The 19,895-nt window shown below is 39.4% G+C and overlaps 1 protein-coding gene across 3 annotated transcripts in view; it reads right to left on the bottom strand.

Moving 5' to 3' along the window:
- Window positions 1-19,895, bottom strand: part of KMT2E (lysine methyltransferase 2E (inactive)) — a 112,451-nt gene that overhangs the window by 57,926 nt on the left and 34,630 nt on the right. For all 3 annotated transcript variants that reach the window (XM_054018082.1, XM_054018098.1, XM_054018090.1), the window contains exons 6-12: window positions 17,194-17,252; window positions 9,998-10,170; window positions 8,382-8,420; window positions 5,974-6,186; window positions 2,630-2,760; window positions 1,873-1,990; window positions 1,092-1,201 (exon numbers count right to left, since the gene is read on the bottom strand). In XM_054018082.1, the coding sequence (XP_053874057.1) occupies window positions 1,092-1,201; window positions 1,873-1,990; window positions 2,630-2,760; window positions 5,974-6,186; window positions 8,382-8,420; window positions 9,998-10,170; window positions 17,194-17,252 (843 nt within the window). The remainder of the gene's footprint in view (window positions 1-1,091; window positions 1,202-1,872; window positions 1,991-2,629; window positions 2,761-5,973; window positions 6,187-8,381; window positions 8,421-9,997; window positions 10,171-17,193; window positions 17,253-19,895) is intronic.

The raw sequence follows: 19,895 nt of genomic DNA, 5'->3' as shown, positions 1-19,895 counted from the left end.
ATTAAGCTCTAAATTACACTTGTGAAACTAGATTAATGTCTAACGGGGAAATCTATTTAACAGAGCTTAGTTTTGTCGGCAGAATATTTATTTATAGTAATGACATGACAAAAGGAAAGTACTCCTCATGTCTTTCAGAGATGATGTAGAGTCTGTAGAGGTCACAGGTAGAATATATTGAACAAGTTTTCTGGTAAATTGAGCACGTTTCATATGAACTCACTATATCACTGGAAGCACTGAATCCAACTACTGCTTGTTTTAAAAGAACAGTAAGAACAGTCAATTTTCAGGGGAACCTCATTTTAAGAGTAATGACTGAGGAAGGCATTAGCTATATCACCTAAAGGCAAAATTTTGCGCTCTGTAGTCAATGGAAATTGTTCATGAATATCTGGAAGCAGCACTTACCCTAATTACTTTACCATTTCAAAACAATGGCATCTATCTACCGGAGTATTTCACAATTCACAAAAGGAAAAGTAAGCTGGATGTGGATCGATAGCTTATAGAATTTAAGACATTATTTTAAGGAAGGACTCAATAGAGTTGAACATCCTTCTTTAATGATGGGTTATAGCATGAACATAATTTATTTAATTTCTACAGAGATTTACCTTAGGTCTGATTTTATTCCTTCTAAATTATGTCAACTATTAACTATGGTATGTAAAATTGTAAGAAGAGTGGATTTAAAAAAAAAAAAAAAAGATTACTGAATAGCTCTACATTAGTTTACAATAAATATTCAATAGCATCAATCCACAAAATGAATGTATGTTTGACGAATTTTCACCGTAAATCCACATATGTAGTATTGTGGAGATATAAAAATCACTTAAATTTACATTGAAATGATCTATCACTAATTACAATAATAATAAAACATCACTTAAAGAAAAACCCTGCAATGGCATACACTCTTATCATTGAGGAATTTAAGGGCACCATGCTATTAAAGTGTATGAAAAGAGTAAAAGAAAATAGGAATATCTGTGATAACATGATAGCTCCAATTAATATATTACTAACATTTTATAAGTATATTGTCTTAAAATACAGGATATTTCATACAATTTAGAGATACTTACCAATTTCCATAATCAAAATCAAATGCGATAGTAATTTCTGTTCCCTTTGGAATGTTTTGGATGGAGTAAATATAAAGATGAATTGTTCCATCTTCAATTACATGTCTCACCTAAATCCAGGAGAAAAGCTATACATTAGTTTATAATGCATTAAAATGCACACTCATTCTTAAAAACCCAGATATGCTTGACCACTTTCTACAGGTTGTTCCCTCCACCAATGCCATCAATTGGCAGAGACTGATAAAACCAGTATAAAAAAATGATTAAGGTTTTAGTAATAAGCAAAATGTATATATATTTCTTGATGCTGCCCTTAAATGATACCAAAACATGATCTACTATTAATTCTTTATATATATTTCCCCTTATTATTTGCATAGACTCAATGTCCTGGTGAAAATATTTTATTAGTATGTAACATGCTAAATGTGAAAATTCATGTTTGTTTTATTTTCATTTCCAAAAGCGTATCCCATCTTTTTCATCCATTAGAGACAATGAGAGGTGAAGGTGCTCAACGCTTCACACAGTACTGAGCCTGAGTGTTTAGGCACTTTACAAAGAAAGAATACTTAAAAAAACAGCATATATAACTTGTTGACCGGAAACAATATTGAAAGATTAATCCACCATTATACTATATATCACCTCCATATTAAATCCCCTCAGTCCAAGACCTAGGGGAACAGATGGGCTGTACATCATATCCTGCAAGCCAAGCAAAATAAATAAATATCTAGGTTAACTAAGGAATTATTTCCTATATTTATAAGCTTACCTCCGCATTGGGTGTACAAGACCGTCTAATGAATCGAGCTTCATTTCCAAAGGTTCTTGCATCAACACACATTTCTAGCCCATGGAATTTGGAATAGAACAAAACAAAAGGGTATGGCCTAGAAAGAAAAACCCCAGTTTAAAAAATTTTAATATGGTAGTCAGGATGTTTTTCCCCTTTAAAAGCATTAGGAGTTCTTTTTCACATTTACTGGTTTTGTATCACTATGCTGCATAACATAGTATTGATTTTATATTGCAATTCTTGCAGGTCAGCAATGAAGAACTCTCAATCCAAATCTATTGAGATTTATAAGACAATAAACACGTCTAACACAAAACTTTTCTCAGTTATGGAGGCCGAGTTTTGTAAATAAGAAGACGAGTAGGAAAGGACTGATAGTCTCGTGGCTAAATCTCAAGACTGGAAGTCAGAAAGTCAAGTGTCTATACCTGGCTCTATATATAATCTTGAGCAAGTCATTTAGTCTCTGAGTCTCAATTTGTAAAATGGGAATAATATTTACCTACACTTACTAGGTGCTTTATAAATATTTAATTGACACCCAAGGTGGAAGCTGTTATACAAGTTCAAAAGTAGTTGTATTCTTTTTTTGGTGTACTAGAAGTACCATATGCCAATAGTTGGCACAAAAAGAGCAACAAGATAATTGCAGAAAAGGAAAAGATTTGTTGGTAAAATAGCCCATTTAAGAAAGTTAACTTATTAAAAAAAAGAGTTCTTAAAATAAATATACCTTTTAAAGAAATACCCATTAGCTTCAAATTGTTCTCTCAGCATGAACTTTCCTCTATATTCAATAATAAGCGCATCTGGAGGCAAGTCTTTGGCAGCTTTTAGAATTTTCTTGTTTTTTTGCACATAGCTCTACAAAAGACAAAATGAATGTAAGAAGCATAATTAAACTCATTGTATTAGTGTAATTAAACAGATTATATGGCTGCAACCCTTCAAGCAGCAACTTGGTAAATGAAGCCATTTCCTTCTTGCAATTAAATAAATAAATAAATTAAATAAATAAGCAAGCTATTTGATCTTATAAGGCTTTTCCTCCTATCAATGCACTTTTCTACAGATTTAAATTATAAGGAAGTTATAACTACAATTCCCTAAAACAGGATTGAGAATCAATGTAGCAATGCCCTTATAATTCAGGTATTATGTTTAATAATGGACATCTGAAGTGTTAGTCTTTTCTTAAGTTTTAACTATTAACTATGCCGTTCATGATCAAAGACCACAGTGGTTCATCTACACAATAGAACATTTCCAAGGTATCACTGTCCTTAATCAAACAAAGACACAAACTGAAAGGATGCATTCTAAAACAAAACTTTTGAGAACAGGAAAAAGGAAATTGTAAATTTTTTATGTATTTCTCTAACTTCAGATGGGAGGATGCCTGTTAATCAAAATCTAATATGTACTCGGCCACAACAACTAAAGAACTCACACCTCTTGTAATTATGTCATCTCTGATCAAAACTAAATTGGCCTATATCTAGGCAATGGTCTCTGCAAGCAGTGACTTTCCTCCAAGGAATGTGTCATGTGTGCCATGCTGGTGCTAGAGAGAGAGGCAAAGATGCTTCTACTATAAAATCTAATAAGGTATGTTTTCCTTAAGATTAGCCTTTCCCTATCAATAGCTTGCAGATTCCTTCCACAGATCTCATGTAAGGCAGCTGATGTTTATCATACAGTATTGTCTATATGTTTTCTCTTTTGTAATTTAGGTGATAATGACATTACTTGTATTATCTAATTTGACTGACACTGGTAGTTTATTTTGGGAAAAAACTGTAGGACATCTGTGAAGATACTGCAGACCTTATGCTCTGGCCTGGTATGAGGGTTAATGAGAAAACTGTGTAACCAGTTCATAAGAAGAAACATTAGGAAATCACAAGTATACAAGTGAAACCACTGAAAAATTAATAAATACTGTAACACCATCCAAATCTTTTTCATAAACTTAAATAAATATTAATGTAGTAATGGGAAAGTCTTGTGGGGGATACAGGATTACACAGCTAGGGTGAACTAGCCATTCACATGTGTGTTCATGAAAGGTGCAAAAATTTTGTCAACATATATTTTATTTAAGTGCTAGCTGGATTCCGCTGGTATTAGGTGGACTACATTTTCCATCTTGAGTCTTTTTTAACTAAGTGTTTTTGTTTGAGTCCTAGGTTCTGGGACTTGCTAACATAAAACTGAAAATACCCTTTGTTTTCTATGAGTTGTGTTGGAGCAAGAACTGTGGGACTGGGCCTTAAGTTGATTTCTTCTAAAGATTAAGACAGAACATACACGGATAATATTAAAAAGAATAATGTTCCCAGTAGAATGCTATTCCATACGATATAGAGCTTCCCATCAGTGTGATGCATTCAGCAACATTCTATTTGATGAATCAATCAATAGAATTCCTACAGTTAAAAATCTTTTAGAATGCAACATATACCATAATATTTTTAAAACATTTCATACGAGTATCAATGAGAACCTTAAAGATTAGTAGTCCTATCGGTGTCTCACTAAAAATTCTTAAATGTAACCCAAAAGGGTGGGCTTTGTATCTCTTTTGACTTCCTTATGATATATAAAGGTCTGAAAGCTTTTACTTATTGTAAGAGAGGGGGAGAGGTGTTTAGGGGGCTCAAACTTTTTTTTTTTTTTTTTTTTTAAATATACTTGAACTTACCCATTTGAATTATTATGGATAAAAAAATTTCAGAAGTGCCTAAGTCCCATTTTCAGAGACGTTATGCACTTAGAAAACCTAAGTTTCATTGAAAGACAAACAAAAACAGTCCTCAGGAGGAAACCTGAAGCTGTGTTACACAAAATAGGCTGTGGATTGTAATTTTGAGAGTACTGTATGTTAATATTAATGAGACTCACTTATCCAAATATAAAGTTAAGGAAACCATTTTGATTTAATGTGTTCTAAATATGCTTTTATGATAAAGTTTACTATATGAATTTTGTAATAGTACGGAACTTGAACTGTATACAGGTAATCTGCCTTAGTTTACAGCTATACATTTTCTAGCTTTCCCTTCCACCCCGAACCCTCACAGCAATATGGAAGTTCTAGTGGAAAAAAATTGTTTTATAAGCCTATTTAAAATTGTAGCATATGGGGTAAAGCAGATATAAAGTAGAAGAATATTTACCTCTCACTTCAAGTTCAAAATTGGGCACAAGTCATTAGTGACTGGGACAAATTCTGCCTTTGCATGTATGCATAGAGATCCCACTGAAGTCAACTGGAACCATAAACCAGCATTCAGTTCGTTGATCAAGAATAGACTAGCGATAGAGACGCAACTACTTTCTCACCAGCAGAGGTGTTCCCTCCAGAAGTGGGTTAGGCCAACCACTTTTTGGTAAAAATATGGGTGTTGAACTTTTTCCTCTGTAAGCAGAGGAATTATGTTTCCAGGGCTGACAATATCACCGTTTGCTAGCAGTGTATTTGTAAAAATTTATAATTACAGAAAGATATACTGTGTATTACTGGGAAATTCTGAATGTTATCTTAAAGAATTAAAAAAAAAAGAGAAATGTTTAACACTTAATTTGGACCCGTTGACAATCCTGGCAGAAAAACAACCAGCAGAGCTAGAGAATTATCTATTCTCACTTCTACAAGTATTCCCCTAGGGCAGAATAGGGAAGTTTACTTTATTATAGCCTGTGTGGAAACTATTCTGTGGATAAACAGAGTAATTCAGTCTCCATGCTGTCAATCTGGCAATTTTTATGAACACTAACATTCACCTAGCAGTTTTTAAAAATAAAGAAAATTGGAATGTTATGAAGCACACAAATGTATGAATATTAGCTGTGATTCATTATTTAAGAAAGTTATAATTTGTTAAAACTATTACTGCTAACATGTTCCCAATTGGTAGAATGAGACAGAGATTAAAAAATAAACCTAAGAGAAGAGAAGAATGCTGACTATAACACTGGGAACTGTATCTCATAAAAGCATACTAATTTTAGTGCTACTTTAATGAGTTATGAATTTCTTTCCCTTTTTACACAGGTCCCTCTTCACTTATTTACCTCTACTGGAGGTTTGAAGATCAGATTGCTGGTGCTAATTTCTTTTTTGTCATTTCCATTGCCTAGTCTCAGAGCTATTCTTTGTGCCTCTCTCTGAACACCCTCGCTGTACTGGTTATTATTTGCTTCTTCATAACGATCCATCCATGCCTTGATTTTCGTTTCCCATCCAAAGTTTGAACTGTCAGAAGGATCAATCTCTGGAGCTGAACCCTACAAACCACAATAACCAGAAATTACAAATAAGATACATGATTTTTAATAGGGTAACCTTTAATAAGTTGTAAGTTCAAAAGCCAAATATAAAATAGCTGGCAAAGGATAAAGGAAAGGCAAACATTTTCTACCAATTCAGTACAATCAGTTGAAAAGAATACAAAGGAGGGTTGTGGCGGGAGGGCAGGTGGAAGAGGCAACCAATACCTCTGGATCTTGTCACAGTTGTATCTCATTCATATATTTTACATTAATCCACTCAACAGTTTACTTACAGACTATTCACTTTTTAAATTCTGCAGTACCTTTTAAGACCATTTGATTAATCAAACTGTTTATTCTCTTACAAAATAATACCACTTCATAAAAATCACCAAGCTCAGTATAGTTCAGAAATAGATATTATTCATGAGGAAAAAATAATATAAAACTGTCAACAAGTTTAAAAAAAATTAAGCCAAAACAAAAATAAGTACTGTATTCACATTAAGGAAGAGCTAGGAATTTATGCTAATGTTTTAAAAGGGGCATAAGTTAACTTAAAATTATCTGATTTTACTGAATACTGCACCAAGAGCATTTTTGCTAAAAAGTGTATCTGCTTCTGAAAATGCTTTGAAAATGACTTATTTAGACACAAAAACCCCCAGTTTTCCAATTTTGTTTTTCTCACTACTAATATATGTGACCAATACAAACAAGCCAGAGCAGGGGGTCTCTCTCACACACACACACACACACACACTCTCTCTCTCTCTCTCTCTCTCTCTCTCTCCCCCCCTGGTCCAAGCTCGTGGTTGGCTTCTAGAGAAGATATACTGAGAATGCAGGAAACTCTTGCTGTTGCATCCTGGCCCCAAGGGGGCAGGTGTTGGAAGTTAATCCAACCTTCATTTTAAACTCTTGTGAAAGGGGTCAAATGCAGAGAGTTCCCACCTGCCCCCTTCCCTCTTAGTCCCAGCTAGGGACAGTCCTGATTTTTGGGTCTTTTTCTTAAATAGGCTTCTATTACTCCCTACCCCGGCCCGATTTTTCACACTTGCTATCTGGTCACCCAGCTCTGTCCCAGCTCTGCTTTTCCTGCCCAGATCCTTCCTTGCTTGGCTCCACAGTGGAACCATGGATGCCTCAGGATCCTTACAGTCCCAGTGTCACTCTCCACCTCCACACCACAACTCCATAGAGGGGCCTGAGGTAACAGGTGTTTTCTGCCACTCCCCCACCATCCCTACATGAAAGACTTTTTCCTTCTCCCAAAACAGTCTCAGAGGTCCTTGTTGCTCCATGTGCTGTTGCTCCTCTCTTCTACCTGACCTGGCACAGCAACTGATGGAAGCTACTAAATTAGTAGCATCTGAATTCCCAGTAGTTGAGTTTATCCATGATGCTGCTTAACACAGGTGTTAACAGATCATGCATGTGAGCTCTTTCTAAGACATGCATAAAAGTGATATCATAATGCAGTGCATAGAACTAGGAAGTGAAACTTACCATCAGTAAAACTGCTTTTCCAACTTTATTCATTTGCAATATTACTTGTCACAATAGTAAGTAGAACACTTTCAGACAAATGATTTTTAGGTTGGCTGTGATGCTTTTTTGTATGTTTATACTGAACAGGACAAATAGTTAGGATCAAATAACTAAAGAACAAAATAGGGGAAGAATTCTGTAGTTCTAATTTACACAACATGGATCTTTTGACATTCTCTAAGACCAATTAGGTTTTAAGATAAAACTGTCAAAACAATCTTACAGCTGACATCCCAGATCACTGTTTGACTTGCTAGAGACATGGGAAACTCTTCCTCAGGCTGCCTCTTCTAAATTCTCATTCATCATTGAAATTTCGTGTTTTCTCAAAGGAAAGAAAATTTTAGACAAACTGTATTGCCTGCACTTGCAGAGTCAGTGCCAATTGAAAGATAAATTGGTCATTTTCTAATGTGCTTTATTTAAACACCACCAGAAAATATTTATGCAGTAGTTATTCTACTAAAAAAGGTATTTTAGCACCCATACATGTTATGCAGGTGTATTCTGGATAAATATGAACACCAATATATAAGGTGATATTCTATTATACAAACATGTTCTCATATAAACAAAAATAAGATTAGTTAGCAGAAAGTTCAGAATGTAACTGAAGTAACACCTATATTTATCTACAATTATCATATATTTACACTTACCTTAACTCTTGAAGATTTCCTAGATCCTTCACGAAAAGCCTAGGAAAAAAAAAATGCAGTTGCCATTTAAAAATATTTAAGATTAACAAAGTTTTTCAGAGGAAAAATGATCTTATGCTTTTTTAAAAAGGTTAAATTCTTAATGCAACTGTTCTCATTAAAAGCAGTAACAGGAAGGGAAGAGAATGACATTAAAAGACCAATAAAAAAAAAGGAAGGCCACTTGTATTTTCATATTCTTGAGAATATTATATAAAGGTTGCCAATAAAATGAAATCCAAGGTTTCAAAGCTAATAGTCCAATGGCACTTGGTGGCATGAAATTTGCCTTTTTCCAGCATTACAACCTCACCTTGATGCCTCACTCACTGTGCCAGTGATTCAACATTAACCTAGAGTGCTCTGTGGGCATACAAAGTAAACCCATTCAATGGTGCACACATTGGACAGCCTATGGATGTACATTGAATATCCTGTAAAATTATGGAATTTTTTTCAAAATACAGTATTTTCCATTAAGTTTGCCTTTTCAAGCATCCCCTTGCACTATATTAGGAGGTAACCACTGAGTATCAGCACTTTATATCAAGAACTGTCATTCAAGTGATATTTTAACAACTGATCAGATATTTCTACAACTGCATTTGAAACTGGTTTTAAAAAAATAAATTAATGACCTTGAACATTTGTTTCAAATGCCAAAACACTGCCTAACTATTGAAATTCTGGTTTCCAGCTCCAGTTTCTTTTAATATTTTTGCTTGACTGCAACAGTTCTTTATTTTAACATGATCACAAACAGAGCATTTTTTTTAAATCTTGGAATGATTTAATTTCTCCATTTTGCTAGTATCCAGTAAGTGTCTGATTTTTATATGAATCTAGAAAATCAAGGTGTCATATTTCACAATGTCAGTGTATTAATTCTATTGCAGTGGTTCCTCAATACACTCACTTTTAAGCTGTTTTTTTTTTTAATTTTCTAAATGCAACACATAGTTATTTTCTTGGATAAAAATTGTATTTTCAAAAAGGATTTTGGAATAATCACACTTCACTTACTAAACTGTGTTGAAGAGGTTACTTTCTGACAGCAGTTTTCTACAGAACTGCCACTTCAACTGAATGGAATGCCAAGTCATGTCAGGTAGAACTGACAACACCATAAATCAATCATTTCTGAATTTTAATAGCTAAAGAGCACTATAAAAAGATTTGCCCTTTATTAGCAGCAGTGGGAAGAAAAAAAATTGAGGGAGAAATATTCTAGCTATAACAGCATGAGACAAAAACTGTCCAAATGTATTTATAAATAATAGACTCCTCACAGGACACCATATAAGCCTGTACATATTGTATGCAAATGTGTTAAGTTTAAAAAGTTACTATCAATCCATTTCTAAAGGGATTCCATTGTAAAGAATACCGGATAACTAGAAAAAAAAATATAATGTCTGATACATCACTTTCCATGGATCAGTCCTGCATACCAATCTAAATTCAGAAAGTAAAAACCTCCACACCAACACGAGGCAAATGTTAAAAATGTCACATACCAGTAATTCATTCTATTACATGAAAACTATGAGAAGTAAAGAGCAATTAAATTAACTTACCTTTTTACATTTTGCAATGTTCTGCTCTTTCTCCCCACTTTTTTTCCTTTTCTTGTCATTAACCTTAGTAACCCTTGTAGCAGTTAGAGTAATTGTAGTTGGTGTGTGTTGAAAAGCAGTATACAGTTCCACAGGAACTTCATCACCACTTTCTGTTGCACTTGTATCCCCATCTATAAAAACAAAATAAAACAAACACTGTAAAAAGAATCCGGTATTCAGTAAGTGTTTAACCTATAATACTGGGTTTCCAAAATTAAAATAAGTGCTGTCCCAATCTATAAGCTGCTGCAAGTATCCACATGCAGAATTCAGCAAGGTGGCGTGACAGGAATGAGTCTATTGGTGTCCCCATAAAAATCTATCCCAATATAGCCAAGCTAAAAGACTTCGAAAAATCTGAGTTCACACATGCTCAGTAGAGACTTAAAAGTTTAGCAGCTAGAGTCCTTGAAGATTCTGGCTGAAATGAGCATGCTTCACACCTCAACTGAGCAGGACTTTCCCTCCAAGGGCAACTCTGGGATGCTGCAGGCCATATGGGGTCTGGGCACCTGAACACTCTCTCTCTTGTATTCCCAATGACCTGCCCCCTGCAGTCACCAGAAGGAGGAAGTTGCCGGAGACTGAAAGGGAAAGGAGATTGGGTCAAGGAGCCCAAAAACCTAAGAAATTACACGTTTAAAAAAAAAATACAAAAAAAAAAAAAATACAAAAAACCAACAACACACCACACGTAGGAAGTTCTGTGCACTTGGTAGGCATGCTGCTGGGAGAGTTATATGGTTACTGTTACACCAATTCCAGAGGTTGACTGTCTCTACACACAGGGAACTGGATCTCATTCCCGGTTTGTTTATGGAGAAGATCGTCATCATATTGTTCAACATTATCTGGAAATATTGGGACTGGATGAGTGGAAGGAATGTATTGCATGCTCAATATACTGCTCTTAATTCCAGTAAATTCTGGCCTCCAGAGGGGACCAAGTTCCTTGTGCAGTGTGCTTAACCATATGGGCTCCCCAAACTAAGAGGGAAGCATCTGTAATGATGCTCACTTTGGGTGTCGGTGTGAGGGAAGAAACTCCAACCTGAATCTTTTCTGGGTTTGCAAGAGAGACTGTAACCTTGACTGTAACCTGTTACTCTGGCACTGATGTTGTCTTTGTCTGATGAGTAGACAGACTGAAGCCAGGCTTATAGGCAACAGAGATGGAGCCTAGCAAATGGTGTAACTAGATGCATGAGGCCCCATGGCCTAGAAGGGAAAAGGAAACCCTGACTAGTCCGAAGTCTGAGGGTGACCTGTTTTATCAAATCACTCGGGGTGCAGAATCTCTCCATCGGGAGATAGGCTCTTGCTGCAGTCAAATCCAAGGTCACACCTATAAAATCTCTAGTCCTTATGGGAGTGAAAGCAGATTTTTTTGTGGCTGACACAGATTCCCAAGGAAGACAATAGGCAGAGTAGGAATATGGTTGCCAACTGGACTTCCCTGCTGGATCTGCCCATCAGGAGCCAGTCATCAAGGTACGGAAAAACAGTAAAAGCTTTTTCTTCTCATCCAAGCTGCAACCACTGAAAAGGACTTCTGTAAAAGACCCTGGGTGTCATAGCTAGCTCGAATGGGAGGATTCTGAATTGATAACGGTCTTGCCAAAGGAAAAACCTGAAGAACCTTCTGTAGGATGGGTGCATGTCTATGTAACACTAAGTGTCTTTCATGTCAAAAGCCACAAACTATATGTCCTCTTCCAGAGGGGAAATTTTTGATCCCAGTGTGACCACACAGAATTTTAATTTTTGGATTAATACATTTAATTGGTATAGGTCAAAAATCAGTCTCCACCCTTCGTTCTTTCTGGGGACTAGGAAATATGGGGAGAAGAATCCCTTCCCCTGATGTTGAAGTGGCAAGAGGTGCACCTCTTGATGTAGGATTTCCTTATGAGATTAGTCCGTGAAAAGGGACTGCGAATGGGGTTTGTGGTAAGAGGTAGCAGAAACTCGATCAAATAGCCAGAGTGAATAATTTTCAGCACTCACTTGTCTGTTATTGCCCCTCAATTGCAGGCAATGCTTTTTTTGCCTCGGTCTTCACAGACAAGGTCAGTTCCCAGACTGCTGCACTGGGCAACACAGTATGGGGAGGAGGTGAGCAGCCCTCAGTGGTGAAAGAACAGGGTACGAACTATTTAGAAAAGCTGGACATGCACAAGTCCATGGGTCCAGACCTAGTGCATCCAAGGGTGTGAGGGAGTTGGCTGACGTGATTGCAGAGCCATTGGCCATTATCCCGGACGATTGGAAAAAGGCAAATATAGTGCCCATATTCAAAAAAGGGAAGAAAGAGAACCTGGGGAACTACAGACCGGTCAGCCTCACTTCAGTCCCTGGCAAAATCATGGAGCAGGGCCTCACAGAATCCATTTTAAAGCACTTGGAGGAGAGGAAGGTGATCAGGAACAGTCAACATGGATTCAGCAAGGGCAAGTCATGCCTGACCAACATGACTGCCTTCTATGATGAGGTAACTGGCTCTATGGATATGGAGAAAGCGGTGGATGTGATCTATCTTGACTTTAGCAAAGCTTTTGATACAGTCTCCACAGTATTCTTGACAGAAAGTTAAAGAAATATGGATTGGATGAATGGACTATAAGGTGGATAGAAAGCTGGCTAGATCGTCGGGCTCGACGAGTAGTGATCAACGGCTCGATGTCTAGTTGGCAGCAAATATCAAGCGGAGTGCCCCAGGGCTCAGTCCTGGGGCCGGTTTTGTTCAACATCTTTATTAATGATCTGGATGATGGGATGAATTGCACCCTCAGCAAGTTCGCAGATGACACTAAAATGGAGGGGAGAGGTAGATAAGCTGGATAGGGTCCAGAGTGACCTAGACAAACTGGAGGATTGGGCCAAAAGAAATCTGATGAGGTTCAACAAGGACAAGTGCAGAGTTCTGCACTTAGGAAGAAAGACTCTCATGCAGGCTGGGGACCGACTGATTAAGCAGTAGTTCTGCAGAAAAGGACCTGGGGATTACAGAGGACAAAAAGCTAGATATGAGTCAGCAGTGTGCCTTTGTTGCCAAGAAGGCTAACGGCATATTGGGCTGTATTAGTAGGAACATTCCCAGTAGATCGAGGGAAGTGATTATTCCCCTCTATTTGGCACTGGTGAGGCCACAGCAGGAGTATTGTGTCCAATTTCGGTCCCCTCACTACAGAAGGGATGTGGACAAATTGGAGAGAGTCCAGCGGAGGTCAACTAAAATGATTAGGGGGCTGGGGCACATGACTTATGAGGAGAGGCTGAGGGAACTGATCTTATTTAGTCTGCAGAAGAGAAGAGTGAGGGGGGATTTGATAGCAGCCTTCAACTACCTGAAGGGGGGTTCCAAAGAGGATGGAGCTAGGATGTTCTCAGTGGTGGCAGATGACAGAACAAGCAGCAATGGTCTTAAGTTGCAGTTGGGGAGGTTTAGGTTGGATACTAGGAAACACTATTTCACTAGGAGAGTCGTGAAGCACTGGAATGGGTTACCTAGGGAGATGGTGGAATCTCCATCCTTAGAGGTTTTTAAGGCTCGGCTTGACAAAGCCCTGGCTGGGATGATTTAGTTGGTGTTGGTCCTGCTTTGATCAGGGGATTGGACTAGATGATCTCCTGAGGTCTCTTCCAACCCTAATATTCTATGATTCTAAGGTATCAATTCAGGAACATGGATCTCAAAAGTCCTGTCAAAAGAAAACCTTCAGCTGTGGGTTGGGGTGAGGTATCAATAGATGTTGAGGAAGCTACATACATCGGTCTCTGTACCCTCTGTCATTTGCACAGTGGTTTCTGAGAGCACTGATGACAAAACAGTTGAGGGGGTGGTCTTTTTCTGTACCCCTGTTTGTGATGCTCTCTCTTTGGGACAGATGTATAGATACTCAAAGATAAATATTATCAAGCCTTTACAAGAATGAAGAAACCGATCAGTCTTTTCATTAAAATAGTTAACTGAATCAGAGGTCAGGTCTTCGATGGTACTTTATACCTCTCCAGAAAAATTGAGGACTGCAATCAGGATCATCTCCTCATAGCCGCAACAGCCATCACTCTGGAAGCAGTATCAACAGCATCTACAGCCTGAAGAGATGCTTTGGCTAGCGATTTATCCTAATCAATTAAGTTCTAGAATTGGATTCTACCCTAAGGGAGTTTGTCTTTGAATTCTAACAACTTCACATAATTGGTGAAATTGTATTTTGCTAACAGGGCCTCATAATTAGCAATTCTGAATCGGAGACTTCTGTAGGAGAAAGCTTTCCTCCATAGAAGGTTGTGGCACCCTTGTCCAAAGGTGTCATGGGGGTGTTGCAGTCTGGACCTGTCAGTGATTGCTTGTACCACCAGAGAGTTTGGTGCTGGATGTCAGAACAAAAACTCCTGTCGGTAGAATGAAATAGTGCTTCTCAGCCGTCTTTGAGGTGGGACCACAGGAGGTGAAAAAGTGTGCCACACTACTCTGTCTGGGTCTATAATGGCCTCATTGACCAGGAAGGCCACTCCACTGGAACACAAGGGTTCCAATATGTTCAGCAGTTTATGTTGAGTCTTTTGAACCTCTTCAAGCTGGATCCAGAACTCGGACACCACTCTTTGTAAGAGTTCCTGATATTGCCTGTGATCATCAGGCAGAGACAGTGAAGATGGGGTGACCGCCTGATTGGGGGAAGATGATAAAATAGCTGACAGATGTGGCTCTACTTCCTCCTCCTCATAATCAATAGAACCTGATGGTGTCAGCTAGGAGAGGGCAGAAAAATGTAGATATCCCATCTCCTAGAACTGGAAGGGACCTTGAAAGGTCATCAAGTCCAGCGCCCCCCTGCCTTCACTAGCAGGACCAAGTACTGATTTTGCCCCAGATCCCTAAGTGGGATTGAACTCACAACCCTGGGTTTAGCAGGCCAATGCTCAAACCACTGAGCTATCCCTCCCCCCCAAAAAATGGAGATATCCCATCTCCTAGAACTGAAAGGGACCTTGAAAGGTCATCGAGTCCAGCCCCCTGCCTTCACTAGCAGGACCAAGTACTGATTTTGCCCCAGATTCCCAAGTGGCCCCCTCAAGGATTGAACTCACAACACTGGGTTTAGCAGGCCAATGCTCAAACCACTGAGCTATCCCTCCCCCCATGGGAGGGTTCATGCATGAAGCTGGGGTGCCTAGATTAAGCATCCCACTAATGCCAGTACAAGGGCTCAACTGGTTGGGGCAGACCCCATTGCTTTGGGAACCATCGGTCCCTTGGAAAGTCATACCTGGGTGGACAACAAAATCCCAATCTCCTGGAGCTTCCATCCAGGCTTGCTCCTCATGCAGGAGTAGAGGCTCATCTGGGGCCTCCAACTCATCCAACGAGAAGGTGGGTTCTCAACTGACCAGCGGAACCATTGGTACCAAAGTATGGGTACTCAGGTCTGCAGATGGAAGATTATCTTACTCTGGTGCAGTGGTTCTCAACTTTTTTATAAGCATGGGCTAAATATGCGGCCCACAATGTGTTACCTGGGCCACAAGGGCTGTGTGGCAGGGCAGCAGCCCCCTGGAGCTCGCAGGGCCTGCCGGCTGCCCCGACCCCAGACCCTATGGGGCCGACCGGGCAGCCTAGGACCCGCCCCCCCATGCTGGGCAGCCAAGAACCCGGACCCCGCCTTGCGGGCCAGCCTTTAGCACACAGCTGAGCTAGGCCACAGCTGTGTTCCAATTGGGCTGCATGCGGCCCACAGGTTGAGAACCGCTGCTCTGGTATAAGGTCTTTAAATAAGAATGGATCTGAGAGAAGAGGGGATTGACGGTAACGGAGAGCAAAAACATCCTTTGGGAAGATGCAGGTCTCAGACCACCCTGTGATGTAGGGTGAACTGGTGGTCAGAGCAGTCAGATCAGACACTTCCCTGGTCAGAGCAGATGTCAAATCCCTCTGGGGCCGTGTTGGTACCAGTTCAGAGTCTCATCTGGATGTTGAAGATAATGGCAGTGGAGGTCTTTTTTCTGATTTATACGCTTGATCAAAGATTGGAACTGATGGATCCTTACTCCTGCACGTTGCATTTTCCTGCTGGGGAGGTTTACCAAGACTCAAGTCCTTAGGACCATGTGTGAGGACTTGTCTGACTTGGGAAGGGTTGGAAAGGGATCTTTTCTCTTCAGGATAGATTTAGAGTAGGATCTGTCTCTGTGCTTGTGAGAGTGTCACTTACGGTCATGAGAAGCCTTGAACTCTTTAAGCTTGGAAGTTGCAGCCTCAGCTCCTGAGGTTGCACTCACAGGGGTGCTACCTCTTGACTGAGGCCGATGTTGTGATCCAACTGTGGGCTAATGGCTTTCTCCATTCACTGCCCCCCACCCCACCCCGAGTCTGAGCTCTCAACCCTCACACAGTCAGGGAGGGAAGGAGTAGCAAATGCTGCACTCAGTGGAGAAGTGAGCCTTACCAAGGCACTAAAGGCAGTGTTGGTGTTTGTCACTCACTGGAAAGGAGCAGGGGCAAGAAATTCAATTCTTAAACCCTGGGACTGTAGGCATAGTCCTTGCCCTCAGGGGAGAGCTTCCCCACAGCGGGGAGAGAACTAAAGCTACACTTTACTAAATACTAAAAGTTATAAATCTAAGAGTGAAATTCAAAAATACTAATTAGAAGCAACAATAGGAGAAGCTGCGGACACAGAAGATTGAATGAGACCATGCACTAGTAAGAAGGAACTGGAGAGGTGTCAGTCCACACTGCCTCTTATACTCTCAGTTTGGAGCACAAGGAGGACAACTGTGCACATGCAGGCCAAGGGACAGCGCTTACTAAAAATCTCCAAACTCAGGTGGATGGTGTGCATGCAGACCCACGTTTGGAACATACATGGAGATCATCCCTCAAAGAAGAAACTCGTTTCTTACAGAGTTTCATAACTGACTAGTACATATATAAAATCAAGATGTGCTTTCTTCGATAAGATAAAATATGGTCAAAATATTTCATTCTATTCCAGATTTTATACGCAAGAATGCTAGTTACAAAGCACCTGCAAGGCTGCAAATTGGAGAACTATAAAAATATTCTCCGGGTCTTTACAGTTCATTGAAACATTCAGTATATTATATATGACATTTTAGTAAGTTTATTACATTTTCTTTGTACCCACCTGACATGTTTTCCCTTTTTCTTCGCTGCAGCAGCACTGCCCTTTCTTTATCTAAACTTCTGCATAAAAACAAAATTTTCAGAACAGTTTAGTCAACACATCAGAACATTTCTAAGTGGTTGAACCTAGGCACGAAATGGAGCCAAACATTAAACACTTAGACAATTACAGTAATCAGTACACACACTTATTTATTCTGTAATAATCAGTCAGTAGGTGGACACTGTAATGCATAAAAATTTAGTTGGTTCACTGTTCCATTATGCAACAATATGATCTGTGCATAATTTGTATCCAAAAGTGCCATTCTCATCTAACTCACTTGACCAGGTAGCAAATGTTGTATCCATATTTAGAACCTCTTAAGTTGATCCATGGAATTACAGACCAATAAGCCTTGCATCTTTAAATAGGAAATTGGTCAAAACAACAATTAAAAATGGAATAACTAAAACACCTGGAAGATCATGATGTGATAGGGTTCAATCAGCACAGTTTTGGCAAAGGAAAATCATGACTCACTAACCAGAATTCTTTGAACGTGTCAATAAAATAGTGGAGAAAGCAGAACCACTTGACATAATTTATTTAGACTTTCAAAAGGCTTTTGACAAGATCCCTCAAAAGAAACTTTAAGAAATTAAGATGTAAAGGGAGTCAAAAGAGTTCAAGATAAAAAGGAAGCAAAATTCTTAAAACATTTCAGAAATGCCAAATCTGGTTTTCCATGGTTTTGCTGAAGGTCTAACTGCATGTTTATTATAAGCTTTACCATTTACCTGATGGGGTGGAGGTGCTGAATTTTTAAGACATACTTTATTCAAAAGTTTAGTCAGGCATGAAAGTTGAATAGGTGTCAACAAAACACAGTTTTGAACGGTCTAAAAAATTCCTCCCCATCTCAATTGGCAGTGTCAGGGGGCGAGAAGCAGGGGGGGAGGGGAGAGAGTCGGATAGGGGGCAGGGCCAGGCCACTCCTGGTTGTTTGGGGAGGCATAGCCTCCCCTAACCGGCCCTCCATACAATTTCCAAAACCCGATGTGGCCCTCAGGCCAAAAAGTTTGCCCACCCCTGCTGTAGGAGCCTAAAGTCCTAGGTGGATACGTTACCAACAGTAAAATCCTCAAGATGCCAAAACTTCAGCAGCTGGGGCTGCACAAAGCTGCCCAAGTCCTCACACCACCCAGTAGCTCAATGCTTAATTCATGCCTATGCTCTAGTGGTATTCACAAACTTGGTGTTCCCTTGCCTATCTTACCTTTGGGGCCCAATCCACTAGACGCACACAGAGCAAGTCTAACCCAAACACAAGACAGAGGTGGTGCTGGTGTCCCACAATAGCCCAGTGATTACAGTACTCACCCAGGATGTATGAGACCCAGGTTCAAATCCCTACTCTACCTCATGTGGAGCAGGGATTTGAACCCTAGATAACTGCCCTAACCACTTGGCTAAGGGGTATTCTGTGGTAGATCTCTCAATCTGCCTGAAGTTGTTCCTTTTTATAGAAAATACTTGAACACTCATTGGAGAAAGGGGACTGGAACCTGGGTTTCCCAACTCCCACATTAGGGCCCTAATCACTGAGCTATAGAGTCACTCATTTTCTCTCTGGCCCAATGAATATTTAATTATTTATTCACAGTGGAACAGCTCCAACAGGAGAGACTGAGACCCCCAACCCAGAATACCCCATAACCCAGAGGTTAGGGCACTCATCTGGAAGCGAGAGACCTGGGTTCAAGTCCCTACTTAACCGTCTCCTCTGCATTTCCTACTGCTAACTTAGGCAGCTCTCTGCTCAGCATAATGGCTTTTGTGAATCCCCTTCTTAGGCACCTACCTCTCCCTGGGCATTATATAGGGAATATGGGTGTGTAACTTGGGTTTGTGAATTCAACTAGGCAGCAGGTCACCAAAAAGTTCAGTGCTCCAATGCTAACCATTGCTGCACCTAAATTCCCCTTGTGAATCTAGCCCTTCCAGCCTGGAAAGGATTTGAATTTCCAACGTAATAAAAAAAAAAAAAGAAATTAAAAAACACAACAAAAACCCATATCCCATTTACAGGCACAAACCCCATCCCCTCCTTTAAAAAACAAAAAAAACCCTCAGAACTATTTAATATAGCAAAGAAAAAAAGAAGCCTAATTTCTTCCCCCACTCCCTTCAGAGCCTTTTGTGAGGAACTTTGAAAAACTATTTGCAATTCCAAATAAATTAGATTCATCATTTCTCCTCCTCTCATCCACCATTTTGGGGTAACATGGTTTACTTTTTACCAAAGCTGTGCAGGTTTGTACCTATCATAGCACATTTCTTTCATTATTCCCTCAACCAACATACTTGGACTTTAATCCCTATGTTACAGGGTGAGTTGACCCTTAAAGAAGGTTGGTCAGCTGTACCTGTGCCGTGAATACTTGCCATAGTGCTCAGCTTAAGATGGGGGTAAAAGACACTTTCTGTTGTTTGCACTCAATACCTAGAAAGGGTGGGCTTTTCATGACTTGGCTGGAGAGCTAAATCACCTTAGCAGCCAAACTGTGGTGAGAGAACCACGACAGCTAACAGGTCCAGAATCATATCAGGTAGGCTCCTATTATACTCCTGGATCACCCTCAGTAAAGGTAGTTCTAACATTTGCTATCCTCCAAATAACTAATACAATTTCATATTTGTTACCCATTGTTAGGTTTATG

This window comes from Malaclemys terrapin, chromosome 1 (assembly GCF_027887155.1).
Source record: "Malaclemys terrapin pileata isolate rMalTer1 chromosome 1, rMalTer1.hap1, whole genome shotgun sequence".
Taxonomy (NCBI): domain Eukaryota; kingdom Metazoa; phylum Chordata; order Testudines; family Emydidae; genus Malaclemys; species Malaclemys terrapin.
This window is presented reverse-complemented; position numbering and strand designations above follow the sequence as displayed.